At 41.3% G+C, this 14,479-nt stretch overlaps 1 protein-coding gene across 5 annotated transcripts in view; it reads left to right on the top strand.

Annotated features, from left to right (window-relative positions):
- The window catches only part of LOC115575431 (protein shisa-8), a 111,125-nt gene that overhangs the window by 24,633 nt on the left and 72,013 nt on the right, over positions 1-14,479 (top strand). For 2 of the 5 annotated variants that reach the window (XM_030407497.1, XM_030407499.1), the window contains exon 3: positions 5,214-5,387. The exons of 2 other annotated variants lie outside the window; for them this stretch is intronic. In XM_030407497.1, the coding sequence (XP_030263357.1) occupies positions 5,214-5,387 (174 nt within the window). The remainder of the gene's footprint in view (positions 1-5,213; positions 5,388-14,479) is intronic. One more of the 5 variants, XM_030407498.1, reaches the window with a different exon arrangement.

The following is a 14,479-nucleotide window of genomic DNA, read 5'->3' on the forward strand; positions in this document are numbered from 1 at the left end:
GTGGCGGACCCTGCCACCTTTCTAGCTTCAAACAGTGTCCAATTTTCCTTTGAGAACAGCTTGTTGACTCAGTTATGGAAAAAATACATATTTCTGAGTTTGTATTATTACCTCATTATTATCGTGAATATGACTTTGTTTTTTTTTTTTTAGCTTGAAATACTTCTACAAAACTACATAGTACCCCTTCAAAGTCAGACAGTGTAGCAAAACCGCTGCATGTAAAGACAAACACTTGTTGCTGCCGGCATCTCAGCCAGCAATCAATAGCAAGTTTTTTGGAGGGGAGCCACACAGGTTCTCCAACAACAACAGTTGTTTCAGCTGTTGGTAATGCCTCACATCGTCAAGATATATTTATGGGCGACAACTTTCTTAAAAAAAAACAACAATCCCTTGCTTCCTCCATGTAAAAATCCAGAGTTGACAATTAATAGATATCTGTAAATTTTGAATGTCGTCGAAAAGAGTCTGGGGAGATGTCAGTAGAAAAGTAGAAAAGGCAGAGCATGGAAAAATCCGGCAGTCTGACTGAAAAAAGATTCAGGTACAGCAGAAATTATTCAATTATAATCAAATGAAACATAGGGAGAAAAATGTGTAGAATGTATGTTAAAGGGGCAATGTGTAGTTTTGGAGATGAAATTCAAACTAAGAATTTCAATATTGACAATATTCATGAGGTATTAATACAAAATGTTGTTTATTTCCATAGCTGAATAAACAAGCTGTTCTCAGGGTCCACCAAATATAAACAAAGTTAACCAGTATGAAACTGTGTTCAGGTCAGTTTGTTTGTTCGGTTTATTCAGTCATGAAAACAAAGATCAATTGTTTATTTAGTTTGTTTAGGCATAATGAAAATCAGTCAATTAAGATATTTCTCTTCTGATGTCTTCCCCCATAACTACGTAGTGCTCCTTTAAAGTCAGTATCGATTGGCCGGTCTCTGGTTGAACATTATCACCAGGTTTTCTGACATCCTTCTGTGCAAACTGAGATGGCTTCTATAGCGACAGTGCTATGAGCTGTCAGCTCCCTCCCTGTCTTTTGCTCGCTCACTTGTCTCTTTTGCGAACCCTCTTCTTTTCTTCCGAATCTGCGGCAGTAGAAGATGCTTTAAGAAAAAGAAAATGTTTTTCAAAAGGCACCTCCGCCCTGTTGACAGCCCTCCAACACTTCTGAGAGCTCTCTAGAAAGCAGAGCAGCCAGCAGCCTCCATCACACTGCACAGGAAGAAAGTGTTGTTACGGCAGGACGACGCTGGGATTTGTAGTCTACCATCACATTAACTGTGCACTTGTATTGTGGTATTCAGCGCAAGATTACATGGGTATCACAGGTGCATCTGACATGCACCTGTAGCTGTACACACAAAGATAGAAATAGACCCGCCCACATGTAGATGCAGTTTAAACACTTCCGGGGGCGTTTGAGTGTATTCCTGAGGGTGTACCATTAGGTGAATAAGAAATGGCTGGTTACTGGTTAGAATGCTAAAAATAAAAATGTTTTAACATTTGCGTTAATGTACATAAGTGCTCCAATTGCGATGTCCTGGAGGGTTTTGTTAGCAGTCCACTGACTATATAGTTCCATATTTATGACATTTTATATGAAAAGTTAAATACTTTCTTTGTCTCGACCAGACTTCACCTGCTAGTGCTTACATGACTTTGGAAAAATACCTTCACATTAATCTCTATCATCTTATCTCACTTTTAACCTACAAATGAACAACTTATCAAAATAATGACACAAGCTTGTGTTTTATGACACATCGATGTTGCAACCACATTCAAGATGGTTGAAAAGAGAGCAAAAAAAGGTCTTAATTGTATATTACCTAGATATCGATGTTGAAATCCTGGTTTGTGTTCACGTAGTAGTGCGAGAGTATGATATTTTTTTTTCTCCAAAACCTGACCAATCAGAATCTGTGCTTAAGTCCGTCCAACTCACTCATCTATCCAACCGTCTCTTTTCTCACATCATCTTGGTATTATTTTTCTTCTTCTTCTTCTTCTTTTCTTCCACTAAATGTCATTTGGTCCCCTTGACAGGCGTTATCAAGCATCAAGGAAACACACGGTGTGTTTTGGTAATTATACTTTTAAGCATTGTTTATTTAAAAAATATTCTACAGAGCACGTTTAATTAGGACTACATGCACACATGTTTTTCCCATTTTGTCATTTTTATTAGGCTATATTACTATTACATTATTAAAGATTTGGACTTGGACACAGATCGTGTATGTTTCTACTGTGTACAACAGTAACAGTGAAGTCAGCGCAGTCGGTCCTCGTTTGTATGCAGAGACCGCCGCCTGTGTGTGTGCGTTCCCCCATACCATCACGGATATGTGTACAGGCATTAATCTACACATACACACACGCACGCACCACTCAACATACAACAAACCACTCTCCACTGTTCCCTTCAAGTCTGTCAGTCTGTTTTCCTCCATCCATCTCCACCTCTCCCTTTCCTCTAAGTGAGGTCTGTCCCAGCAGCTCAGTTCATGCTAATATCCGCAGCCATTAAGTGGATTTATGGACCTGCTTTTCTTCCTCTCTGCCTCCCAATCAATGCTCTTTCCCCCTACGTGTGCGTCTGCATTTTTTTTTTTTTCCCTGAGAGGGTTTGTTTATGCCGGGGACGTTTCGCACGTAGTCCATTTGAATATTGAGAAAAATAAAAACCCAAAGTTAATAATTGAATTTGGATTGGATTTTAAAGACTTGAGAAACATTTTGCGGACCATAATGTGGACCGCGGGAAGGAACAGATGAGATAACGAGGGAGGCAGGGGAAAGGAGAAAATGAGTGATTCTTTAATTAACAATTTCTTTTTAAGGCATCTGTGCGGCGGACTTTTAAATCACGCAAAGCAGCTCCACTGCACGTGCGCGGAAAGCAAATACTTTTTTAGTTCACTAATGTTTGTGTCTTCATGAACCATCCAAAAAAATACTTGAAATATATTTCACTATGTACATGAAAATGTGTATGTTGACTATTTACAGTGAGCTTCACAGATCAGCCCGCAGTGGAGGATGACCTCCATGCCTCTGAGGCCCCAGGACACCATGCATGCATGTGTTTACTTAAATACACCACACACATAGCTGCCCACTGCACATGTTAAAAGGGCAACACTTGCTGTTTATAGTCTTATTTATAGTCTGTGTATTAACAGACTTGCCAACACATATTCATCCACTGTGCTTAAGATTTAAAGTGGCAATCTCAAACATATCCAGAGGCGGCAATTGCAGGTGTACTTTTTTGACCTCCCCGCTTCCCAACATCCAGTGTTGCCTGTGTGGAGTCAGTGAGTTGTCCGTCGGCAGCTTTGCCACGCCTCCATAACACCACCTTTTGAAAGCGAAACGCTTCATCGTCCGCTGTTACCAGTCTTTTCTCTGTTGGTTCGGCCATGACCATTATCAGTAACGTTAACAAACGTATGTCATGTGAGAACCACCTACTCTCTGTGGCCGACCAACCGCTGCTGAGTGAACGCTTCACCAACTGAGCACCTCAGTTTATTTATATTCATAATTATATTCATTTATTTTTACACAAAAATGTTTTAACACAATTTTGAATTTATTTTAACACTGCATTTTTTAACACTATATTTATGTATTTTTACACTACATTTCTTTATTTTTTCCTTACGATTAGTTATTTTTCACTACATTTAGATATTTTTTTACACATTTTTTGCGTATGTTTACACTACATGTGTTTGTTTTTACACTTTATTTGCCCTAAAGTAAGCACAGCATCAAGTGAAGCAACCCATCATATTAACTTTTTGTCCAAACCGAACCCACCCTGGTGCATCGGGTCCCAACAAGTCCTGATGGACTTGGGTTGGGTAACCATGCTCTAATGTCTACATACAGTTAAAACAGCATTTAGATTTACACTGCGTTCAGGCAGCAACTTGTTATGGTATGATTTTTAAAAATTGCTTCACACATCCTCACACAAACATGCAAAATCAGCCACATTTCACTATGAAGCTATACATGTGATAGATGTTGTTTCTGGTCACCTACTGTCACCTTTATTGCGTGCACACACACACAATCCAAGAACACACGTTGGCATCTGTTCTCACATCTTATCAAAGATTAGTCGACCAGTTGGCAAAAAGCACATGCGCCGTACTGTATATCTTTAAAGATGTTTGCACAGAGACAGGCCTTTGTGTAACTACAAGCTTAGGCATCAACACGAAGAAATAAGCCAGTGAAAGACAGCGAGGATGAGGAAGAGACAGAGGAGTGGTGTGTTGGGGGGGGGGGGGGGCTTTTTCTGAGAAGACGACGCTACAAGTGTGTGCGCTTCTACGTGTGTGCGCTTCTACGTGTGTGCGCTTCTACGTGTGTGTCTGCGTGCGTGTAAGTGAATCAGAGGGCAGTTTGTCATGTTGCTGCTCCACAGCCCTGATCCAAGCTGACAGGTGAAGCTAAGCGCAGCTAAACAGCACACGTAACAGAGAGAGAGAGGGGAAGAGGCAGTCGGGAGGCAGCGGAGATAAGGGGCGACCGATGGGCACAAAAAAAAAAAAAAACCTCGAAGAGAATGGAAGAGTGTGGGAGATGAAGAAAGAGGGATGGACATAAAAGGAGTTTGAGAAATAGAGGGACGGGGGTGGGGGGTGGGGGGTAGTCGTCAGAGTTACAGAGCCATTAAAAAGAGAAACAGGCGGGCGAGAGAGGAAAACAGGCCGAGGTACGGCGGCGAGGCGAGAGAGAGGGTGGATCCGAGCAAAAGAGAAAGCTTGGGAAAGGAAGGGATTGAGATTAACTGGTGAAAGAGATTGGTTAATTGGCATTTTATCAAAAGAGTGAACTGAGCGAGTTAATTTTTCATACCATCACCCCATTAATCTATCCCTCCCTCTCTGCATGTCTTTCCTTTTCTCTCCACTTCCCCCTGGAATGGCTGCTTGTCAGTATGTGGACATGGGAATGTTATTGAATTTTTGACATGATTTCTCTTTTTTTTTCCGTTCTCAATAGATTATCATTCACCACATCTTTGAAGAGCGTTAACATGAAAGTGTAACTGTCAGCTGAATATTTAAGGGGATCTGTGGAGCTCCTTTGTTGTGCTGTGAGTTGGTCATCAGTTGTTGATGTTAGCAGACTCCATTTCTAAACTTACATTAGCCACTGTCGCTCTGTTTTTAGCAGAGCGGAGAGAATCACCGATCCGAGGCACTTGAGAAGGTGCAAGACGTCACATCCTTCGGACTGTTTTGCCGAAAATCCCTCCCGGGCCTTTCACAAAGAAAACCACAGTTCGGCTGCTCAGCCGTTACCTTTCCGTCCAACTCCTTCGTGTGAAAATGCAACCGTGGCTAGGTGATGTACACAATTCCTCAGTTTAAGTGGGTGTTCATGTCATATATTGTTAGCTTAGATTATTTAAAGTCATGCAAATCATTTCAACATACAACCACATCAGGCAGGAACAATCAGTGAAACAAGCTAACCAACAAAACAGACAAACTAACTTTTACCAAGTTCCAGCAGCTCACCAATAATGCATCTTGGTCTTTCCCTTCATCAAATCACAGTATTCCATGCATAAATGCCGACAAAATAGCATCAAACTGTGATTGTGTATGTTTTTAAATGCTTTAATCCAGCCAGAGACTCATTTAACCAGATATGTCCTTCTGTGACCACCCTGGAGCCTGCAACAGCCAACGAGTGATTGCACACACAGGACACCCACTCTCTATTTGTTTTTGATGAGTTTAGGCTTCTTTTACTGTCAAGCAGGGGTGTTTTAAGGTCACAAAACTGCATTTTCTTCTTTTTTTTTTTAAAGGTGCCTGGATATATTTTCTTAGAAACACAAAATTCTCAGTGAACATTTTCCAACTATCAGGGGCAGTTGTCGGTCATCTGCAGGCTTATTTTTGCGTTAAAGAATTAATGCGAGAAAAATAATAAATGTTTCAGTGTGTTAAAACTCCTATACATAACTGCCAGAAGCTCTGACTGTTTGAGGTAACATACCCAAAAACATATCCAACTGTAACCTTTCCAAAGAGCCCACAACTATCCCTGTACTCCAGATGGTTTAACCACAGCTTTGAATTTAATTCAAATGGGATAGCTGTTTTATTTATATCATTTAGTTTTCTACCATCCCCAGGATAACGGGAGGCTGTGAATCTCAAGCTGTGGACATAGAAGAAAAAGTGTAGAAAATGAAAACAGGCCACAAAACGTTCAGCAAACATCTCTTCAAAGTACATTTTTTTGTTTCCTTCATGTCCTTTGGACTCAAATGTTTGAAACAGTTTTGTGTGTTTTCTTAAATTATTGAAAATGGTATCTGCCTGAGTGAGGGGTGGCAGGAAATATACAAGACAAACCGGCAATGTAAAGAGAGAGAGAAAAATGGTTTCAGAGGTTGAGTGCATGCAGAGATCAAAAGTGAAATGACACCAGTGAGATGGACCACTTGAAGACTTCTGAGGAATAATTGATGTATAAAAGATGATGCTGACGACGAAGACAGAGCACGAGCAGACTGGCAGTAGAGAGAGCAATGGAGAGAGAGAGAGAGACTGTGTGGATGGAATTAGAAGTCAAGTTGGACAGGTTGATAGATTAGAGTCATTGATGTGACCCACCCTGTAGCTAGACACTCACTCATGTGAGGCCAAGATCAGACTTATTGTACACGTGTGCGTGCGTGTGTGGGTGTGTTTGATTTCATGACAAATGAGGAACAGGAATTGGCTGTGAGACTTGCTTCTCCATTAGTATATTATACCGCATTGTCAGGGTGTCCTTGCACTCAGTGTACGTGCGTGCGTGTGTGTGTGTGTGTGTGTGTGTGCCTGTAAACCCTCTGACAAACTCCATATTGCGCACGGCTTTGATGTGTGTGTACAAGGTTGAACTTTGAGTTGGATGCAGTGTGAAGGGACTGTCTGTGCATGAGTGAGCGTGTGTTATGAGCTAAACACAGGTTGACTCCTGGCTCCCACTTCTGTTGCGCTGCATTGCGAGGCCTTTTTGTACTGTTGCTTTTCCGTTGCGTTACATTGCATTGCATCAAATTTATTGTACTGCGTCAAACAGCTTAGCAGTGAGATGTTTTGTCTAAACTGTGCGAGCAACACAGCTACAGTGATCAGATGAGGGGGAAGTCGGTCTTGGGAGTTTCAAGGCATCAAGAGATATAAAGCAACACGCTGGGGTGTCAGGGCCACTAACAGCTAACACAAACGGCAGACGCACAGAGTTAGAAACTGGCTTGTGAACATAGTGGGTCATTTTGCTGCTAAAAAGCCAGATAGTTCCCTTGGGAGTTGGTGGAGACCAAAACAGAGCTTAAAGCAATATAAAGAAGGTAGCTTTTTGTGAAACACCACTGTCATAAATACGAATCACAAGTCTGTAACAAAAAAATGTACCATCAACCTGACCTTGAAACTGTTATTTTAAGGTAAACAAGTTACATAATGTTGCTTTAAAGGAACAGGTACATTAAACTGAACATATATTAAACAGATGGTGCTACAAACATGACTGCAAATGAATGTTAATGTTGCTACTGTTACAGCCCGATGTGAAAGGCAGCCCGATCTTAGTAGCGCATTTGCAAGAGCGCCATCGCCATCGTGGGCTGTCAGGTGCAGCAACACACACAAAGAACTCAAATAGTGTTTCAAGATTAGTATGTATTTGAGTACATTTGGTGAAGATCATGTTGGATCGTGGTGCGAGATGGAAAACTGAAAAATATGCTGTGACGGGAACAACACACCGCTGTCCAAAATCCTCATTAAATCAAACAAGTCAGCAGGTTTAAGCAGTATCACAAACTAACGTTCACCAACAGCAACATGTTTTAATGCAGTTCTGCGTGTGGTTTGTCCTAGAGGTTGTTGCCGTAGACCTACCTAACGAGTTCCATGCACTATTCAGATCGGATGGTGGCAGCTGTCTGTCTGCTAGCAAGTTTTCCACAACAAGATCAAGATACAAAAAAGTAGTATCAGTCAGTAATAATATGTCAGTGTTTTGTTCAGTTCTCGTTTCTGCTGCCCCCAAATGGAGAAAAATACCAATCATCGCAGATTGAAAATTTTTTTTGTTCAATAAAGTCATTCTCTCCAGAGGGCTGTTAGCTCATCTTAGTCTTAAGACTGAAACAAAATTGTTTAATCCAACACATTGTGGTTTTATGGAGGGTCATATAGTATTTCTTGGTCATGTGCTGTCACTTTCAATAGTTTCCTCTGGTAACCTCGGGGTGTCTGAGGCACAAGCATATTTCCCAAAATGTGGAAGTTCATGTGGATTTTAAGAGAGTCTTCTGCTCAGTATTGATTAGGAACAATATTCTTAAAGTGAGCGGTGCTGTTCAAAAACAACAACAACAAAAGGCCCATAAATGGTTATTGAATCATAAATCTGACCTGATGTGACACTATAACGATGCAAAAACCTGAAACGAGGATCTGTATATGTGTTCTTGTGTATCAGCCGTCCCAGAGTGTCTAATCAAGCTGTTTGCGTGTCACTTGATAGTTCACATTGCTGGCTGACCAGCTGTATCCCCTTAGCCACAAATAGCACCCATCTGGGGAGACGCAGAGCTGCCACATCCCAGTGCTCACATAAACGGCACCCAAAATGAGCTAGAGTTAAGATCCACCGCTCATCCGTGCATCCTGTTTTTTGTTTTTCTTCAGTTGTACGCATCTGTGTGTGTATGTGTCTCACCTTCCTGAACCGAGCAAAGCACTCCCAGGGTTGAATGACCATCATACTGGCCATGCCAGCGCCATGTGTCCGTGCCTGCGGTTGTAATCCAAGGTCACTTAACTCCCCAGTTCACACACCGCGAACAGTCTGTCTCTGTGCACAGGAGATAGAGTGCCGTGCTATTGCTAATTCATCAATGCTGCCTCTGACCATGACATATTTACAGTACATGACATTTACAGGTTGTGTGTTGGGGGCATCTATAAAAGGCACAAAGCGGTGAATTGATCTCGATGTCCACGTCTAATGGATGGATGGTCGGGCTGCTGACCCCACCGGCTGGAGCAAATGGCAGAAACTACAAAAGGCTCGACTAAGGAAAATAAAAGTAGCTGCAGCGCATACGTGCAAGTCAAAACTCTTGAGTAATTATTATAAAGAAAATAACGCTGGTCTAAATAATGATAGAGTTGTTAAGTTGCAAAAACATCTACTGTATATGTTCTATTTGATGTAGATCTATAATGACTTCTTCTACGAGCTCTCCCAATGAGTTGCCGTTTAGACACTGATAGATATTTGTTTACACAGATCAATACTATCCTGTCTATCTCAATGTAAAGATGGATGATGGGAAGATCAAAGCATACTGAGGACCTATATGTTATCAATAATGTCAAAGGCCGCTCACGATAATAAATGCGCTGCTGACAATGTGTGTGCATGTGTGTCCGTGTGTGTGTTCATGCGTGGGTTTATGTGTGCGTCACACTGATGAACAAATCCCTTGAGGAGAACTAATCTCTGTGTGTGTGTGTGTGTGTGTGTATGTGCGCATGTGTTTTGTTGTTTCTAAAATAAAGACGGGCCCAAAAATAATGAGTGCAGGCGGTGACTCAGAGGTTGACATATGGTATTTTCTGTGACATCATCGTTAGCAGCGCCACGGCCTCGGCACTGAGATCCTGCCAGCGACTGGTTCACGCAGCTCCCAGCATGCTGCCTTTGAATTTGTTCGTTTTATGACTGTTTTACTGCTCTGCCCGGGCGGGGCGCACTGGTGCATTAAATCAATGAAGCAAGAACTTGTGAATCAAACCCCACCAAGAATCCTCATCGTCACTTCCGTCACTTTGTCAGAGATGTTGAAATGGAGATGAGAGCTGCACTAATAACTGACAACATAAAGTGAGGATAATTTAGGCTTCTCTTTATCAGGCATGATGGACATTGAAGTGAAAACAGCCTTTTTATAGAAAGTTTTGAGTCCCTGAGGACATAATATTGATTCATTTTGATCAAACTTGTTTTTGGTCACACATTATTCATATTCGTCAAGGAAAATTAAACACATTTTATCAAATGGTTTGTGGACTACGCTCGTCACTGTCTTTGTTTGAAAGGGTGGAGCTGTGCAAGAAACGGATGATGCACTGTGATAGCAATATACTAAAGCATACAATGATTTATCATCTTTTTTGGTTTAAAGGTCTAACATGTAAGAATATTAGTTTAAAACACTCCAAAATCAACTAAAATCATCAACAGAATGTGAATAAGAATTGTGTATCTTGTTACAAAGACATATACTGCTCACATATTAGTTGCATGCTTACCAGCTAGCCCTGACCCACCCTGATCTAAAGCTCCTGTGCCGATTGCGTTCACACCTACCCTGCCCCGGCTTGCAAACTCTATCTATCTAGAGCCCACTTCTCAGTTGAACTATTACCTCTGTTAACAGTGTTCAGATGAGTGTATTATCTCAAGCACTATTGGCATTTCAACACAGCGTGATTTTCATTTGGAAAATGATGGTCCCATTTAAAGGTGCACCTTTATTGTCAGCCAGTCAGTTTCAAAACAATAAGGGGGAAGCAAATCTCCAGCGTAACTGCTAACTGCTGCTGACTGTTAGCAGCAGTTAGCAGCTACCCTAACTGTACCATCATTTTCCAAAAGAAAATCACGCTGTGTTGAAGTGAAACTAGCGATAAAGACCATAAACTCATCTGAACACTGTTTACAGCGGTAATAGTTTGTGTGAGAAGTGGGCTAATTTTCTCATAGGCTTAAATGCAATTTGACTTGATTTAAACCAGTGAAAACGCCCCTGCTGGCCATTGGCAAGAATGCAGGTTGCAGGCACCTGGCTTCACTTTCTAGACATGGTAACTCCTTCCAGAGGAAGATTTAGCTGGTGTTAATACTGCACTAATTTCTGATAACATCACAATAAATAACATTTATTAGTAACATTAACATCCACCCTTAACCCAACACACTGTTACCTTCACGTTAGCTTACCTTTATAAAAATGTCATTGTAGTTGTTTGGTTGCAGCCAGTATAAGTGCAATCATATGTACATGTTGGAATAAATCAGTTTTTTTTTTCTGCCTGTTAAACGTGATATTTTCTAAAATTACCAGCAGAGACAAAATGTTAATGCAACTACTTCTGAATAGGAGATTGCTCTGGACAGTAGAGGATGCTATCTGTGTGGGTCTACAGATGAGTGAAGGTTGTTTAATAAGACTTTTCATAAAAAACTGTAAAAACATATTTCTCCATTAGTCCACCTTAATTGTTTTTTGGAAAGTTTAAAAAACATTTTTTATCATGGTTTTCGTTGACAGGTCCACTGGGATTGCAGGCTGTTACATGCCCAGCTGTCACTCAGTGAAGCCTGATTTGTTTAAATAAAACTTTTTATTTTCTAAGCTTTGACTGTAATTAACACTTCACAGCAGACGGAATGAATATTGGATTAACCTGTCAAACAATCAACAATAGCAGAAAGGATAGAAGAAGAAGTTTATTTTGATACAATATTGAAATAATCATTTAGCCTTAATGTTAAATGACCTATTTTTTTTGTAGAAGGTGACTGGTACAATTTTAATGCAGTGTTTTTGAAATGAAGCTCTTACTATAGGGTTACAAACATGCGAACACACACATGCAAGAAGATGAGAAACTATGCATGAGCACAAACAGACCCTGGCATAGCAGGCAGTCAGCCATGCCAAGGGACATTATTTGGCAGCTGTCAGCTCTAATAGGAGTACAGCAGGGTGGGAGACAGATCCAGGCTCTGTACCAAGCCTACAAGGGTGCACTATCTGGCAGCCACAGCATATCTGCATGTCCGCCGCGTGCACGTGCGCACACACCGGCGAGTACGCCAGTGTTGTTGTGTCAGAGGGGCTAGTGTATCAGACCCCCTCTGAGATAATGCACGCCACCACTTGTGCCACTACAGTGTCCGTTTAGCCTACTATCTATCTGGCCTCGTGTGTGTGTGTGTGTGTTTGCCTAAGCGTGTGTGTTGCCTTCCTCTGATGAAGTGCAGTGAATTACTGATGAAGAGAGACTTCAAGTGTTGGCTCCGTCATTTCATAGCACCGCGAGACAAAGAGAAGGAGGGACTGATGGAGAGACAGATAAACACACACCATGCTACATATCCGCCTGCCTTCTCCTCTCGCTGACAAAGGCTTCGTTTAAAAATTCCGGCTCAAAAGAAGGAGGCAACAATAAATATGAACTTCAACTTAATTTACATGACAATCGGACAGAGCGGCTCCTCGCTGTATGAAACACCCGACTAAATCGTAAACATGAAAACAAATCTCTCAAGCGCAGCCTTTAATTTTGAATAGGTCCCTGGAAAATCAGATCACTTGGTCAAAAGGCCGTAATGAAGAAGACTGTTTGATTTTGCTTTTGTGATTCGGGGTCTCACATTTCCAATTAATTGTGAAACATAGTGAGAAAAAAAAGCCCCCGCATGGTCATAAACTCAAATGCACTTATGTTGAATTTCCCTTTGACTGTCCCAGATTTTTTTTTGTAAAATCATTGGTAACCACACACACACACACACACACACACACACACACACACACACACACACACACACACACAATTCCCACCCACTGTAACCTCTCTAAATTACCACCCATGAGAATTAAAGGGTGAGTCACTCACTGTGTGGCATCAATTAACTCCCTCTAGGCACACAATGTAGGTAGGACACTGGCTGTGTGTTGCGAGCATGATCAGTGTTTTTTCTGTTTGTGTAGGTTGGTCGGCTGGCGCAACTGTAGGTGGCAAGCAGCTTCACACACAATTATACAGCAGCGCTGCTTGAAAACAGCAGGCTTGCATCTCCACGCTGAGGCCCATGCGAGGTTAGAGGGCCCTGGAATCATCCGTGGGGGGGCCGTGTAATATAAACTAACCTGCTGTGACAGTGAAGAGTGATTCAGCCACAAAATGCTGTGTTATAGACCCAGGGGAGTAAATGTGTTTGTGCGCGCCGCTGTGTGTTTGTTTGCCGTTGTGTGCGGAACAATACTGAATGTCTTATTACACGACCGTGGGGTGTTTTTCTCACTTTATTTTTAGCACGAAACACTTTCTGACAATTGAAAAACAATAGTGCACATTTTGTTACACAATCAGCGCCAGGCACAAATTGTACAGTACAAGAGCGTAGTGATTTGGTTTCACTGTGTTTGAGGCAATTTGACCTTGAAATAAAAATTTGCCTTCCCCTCTCCTCCAGAGTTGCGTGACATGAAGTGTTTGGGGTTTTTTTCCGACCAGCACACACAAAAAGGACGTGTGTTTCCTTAATACTTGCAAATTAAATTCCATCACACAACCCACTCGCTCAATTGACATTACAGTTAAAGATTTTTTAACGCAGCCGAGTGAGCGAGCAAACCAGCGAGGAAGTGAGGGAATGACTTAATCATGCCGGACTCTTTAATCTCCCTTTTGAATTTTCTGTCATGTCATAACAACAAAACAATAAGTGCTTACATGAGCTCGTAAAGTGAGCCTTTAGCTGAGCTGCTCCACTGGAGTGTTTGCTGTGGCAGAACAGTGTTCAAGGGCACATTCGCAGCAACATTAGAGGGAATGGATTACATTTCCCTGAGACAATTTGAAATGTTTCAGATTATTTGTTCCAGGAAAACAGGATGCTTGCATTTGCTCTCATAAGTCCAATTTTCTAATGAAGCCGTTTAAAGGGGCTCTTTGGAACCTCAGGGTCATTCATTTATGTGAGCGGAGACCATTTCTCAATGTTAGCTACTGTCGCACTCTGGTAGTGTAGCGGAGAGTGTTGCCTGGGCCGTATTAAATGGACAGTTTACTCAAGACAGACTGTATTTTTTTGGGCCCCTCTAAAAAACATTTTGATATTTGGTAAACAGATCAGATTGCAATCACAATTGGTTAGTCATGTACTGACAAGAAAAGTATATCTAACATTGTGTGTATTTTAAAAAATATTTTTTATATATTTTTAAAATGTATGTTAAACATTTTTTAAGTAGGCAGTTCCTTTTATCCACTGTCCAGACCCCTTTGTTGTAATAATGCCTTCAGCGGGTGCCTAGAACCAGGGTCATTTCTGTCTTTTTGGGGGCTCTATGCAAGATGCTGTTTGGAGCCCCCTATTTTGTCAAACTATGATGGATAGATTGCTAACCCTTTTAGGTGATCCACACAGATGCAACAATCTATTACATTTTAAGAGGAAAACAAGCTAGAGTAGTGAAAACCTCTCAAATTAAAATCTTAAGTTGACCCACCGAAGCAAGTTGAACTAATAGAAAGTGATAATACAAAGTAAACAATGGGGATCCTCTATAGGTCAATACATGAAACCAATGCAGTGTTCCTCAAAAATGTTTATTTTAA

This window comes from Sparus aurata, chromosome 23, assembly GCF_900880675.1.
Source record: "Sparus aurata chromosome 23, fSpaAur1.1, whole genome shotgun sequence".
Lineage (NCBI taxonomy): Eukaryota > Metazoa > Chordata > Actinopteri > Spariformes > Sparidae > Sparus > Sparus aurata.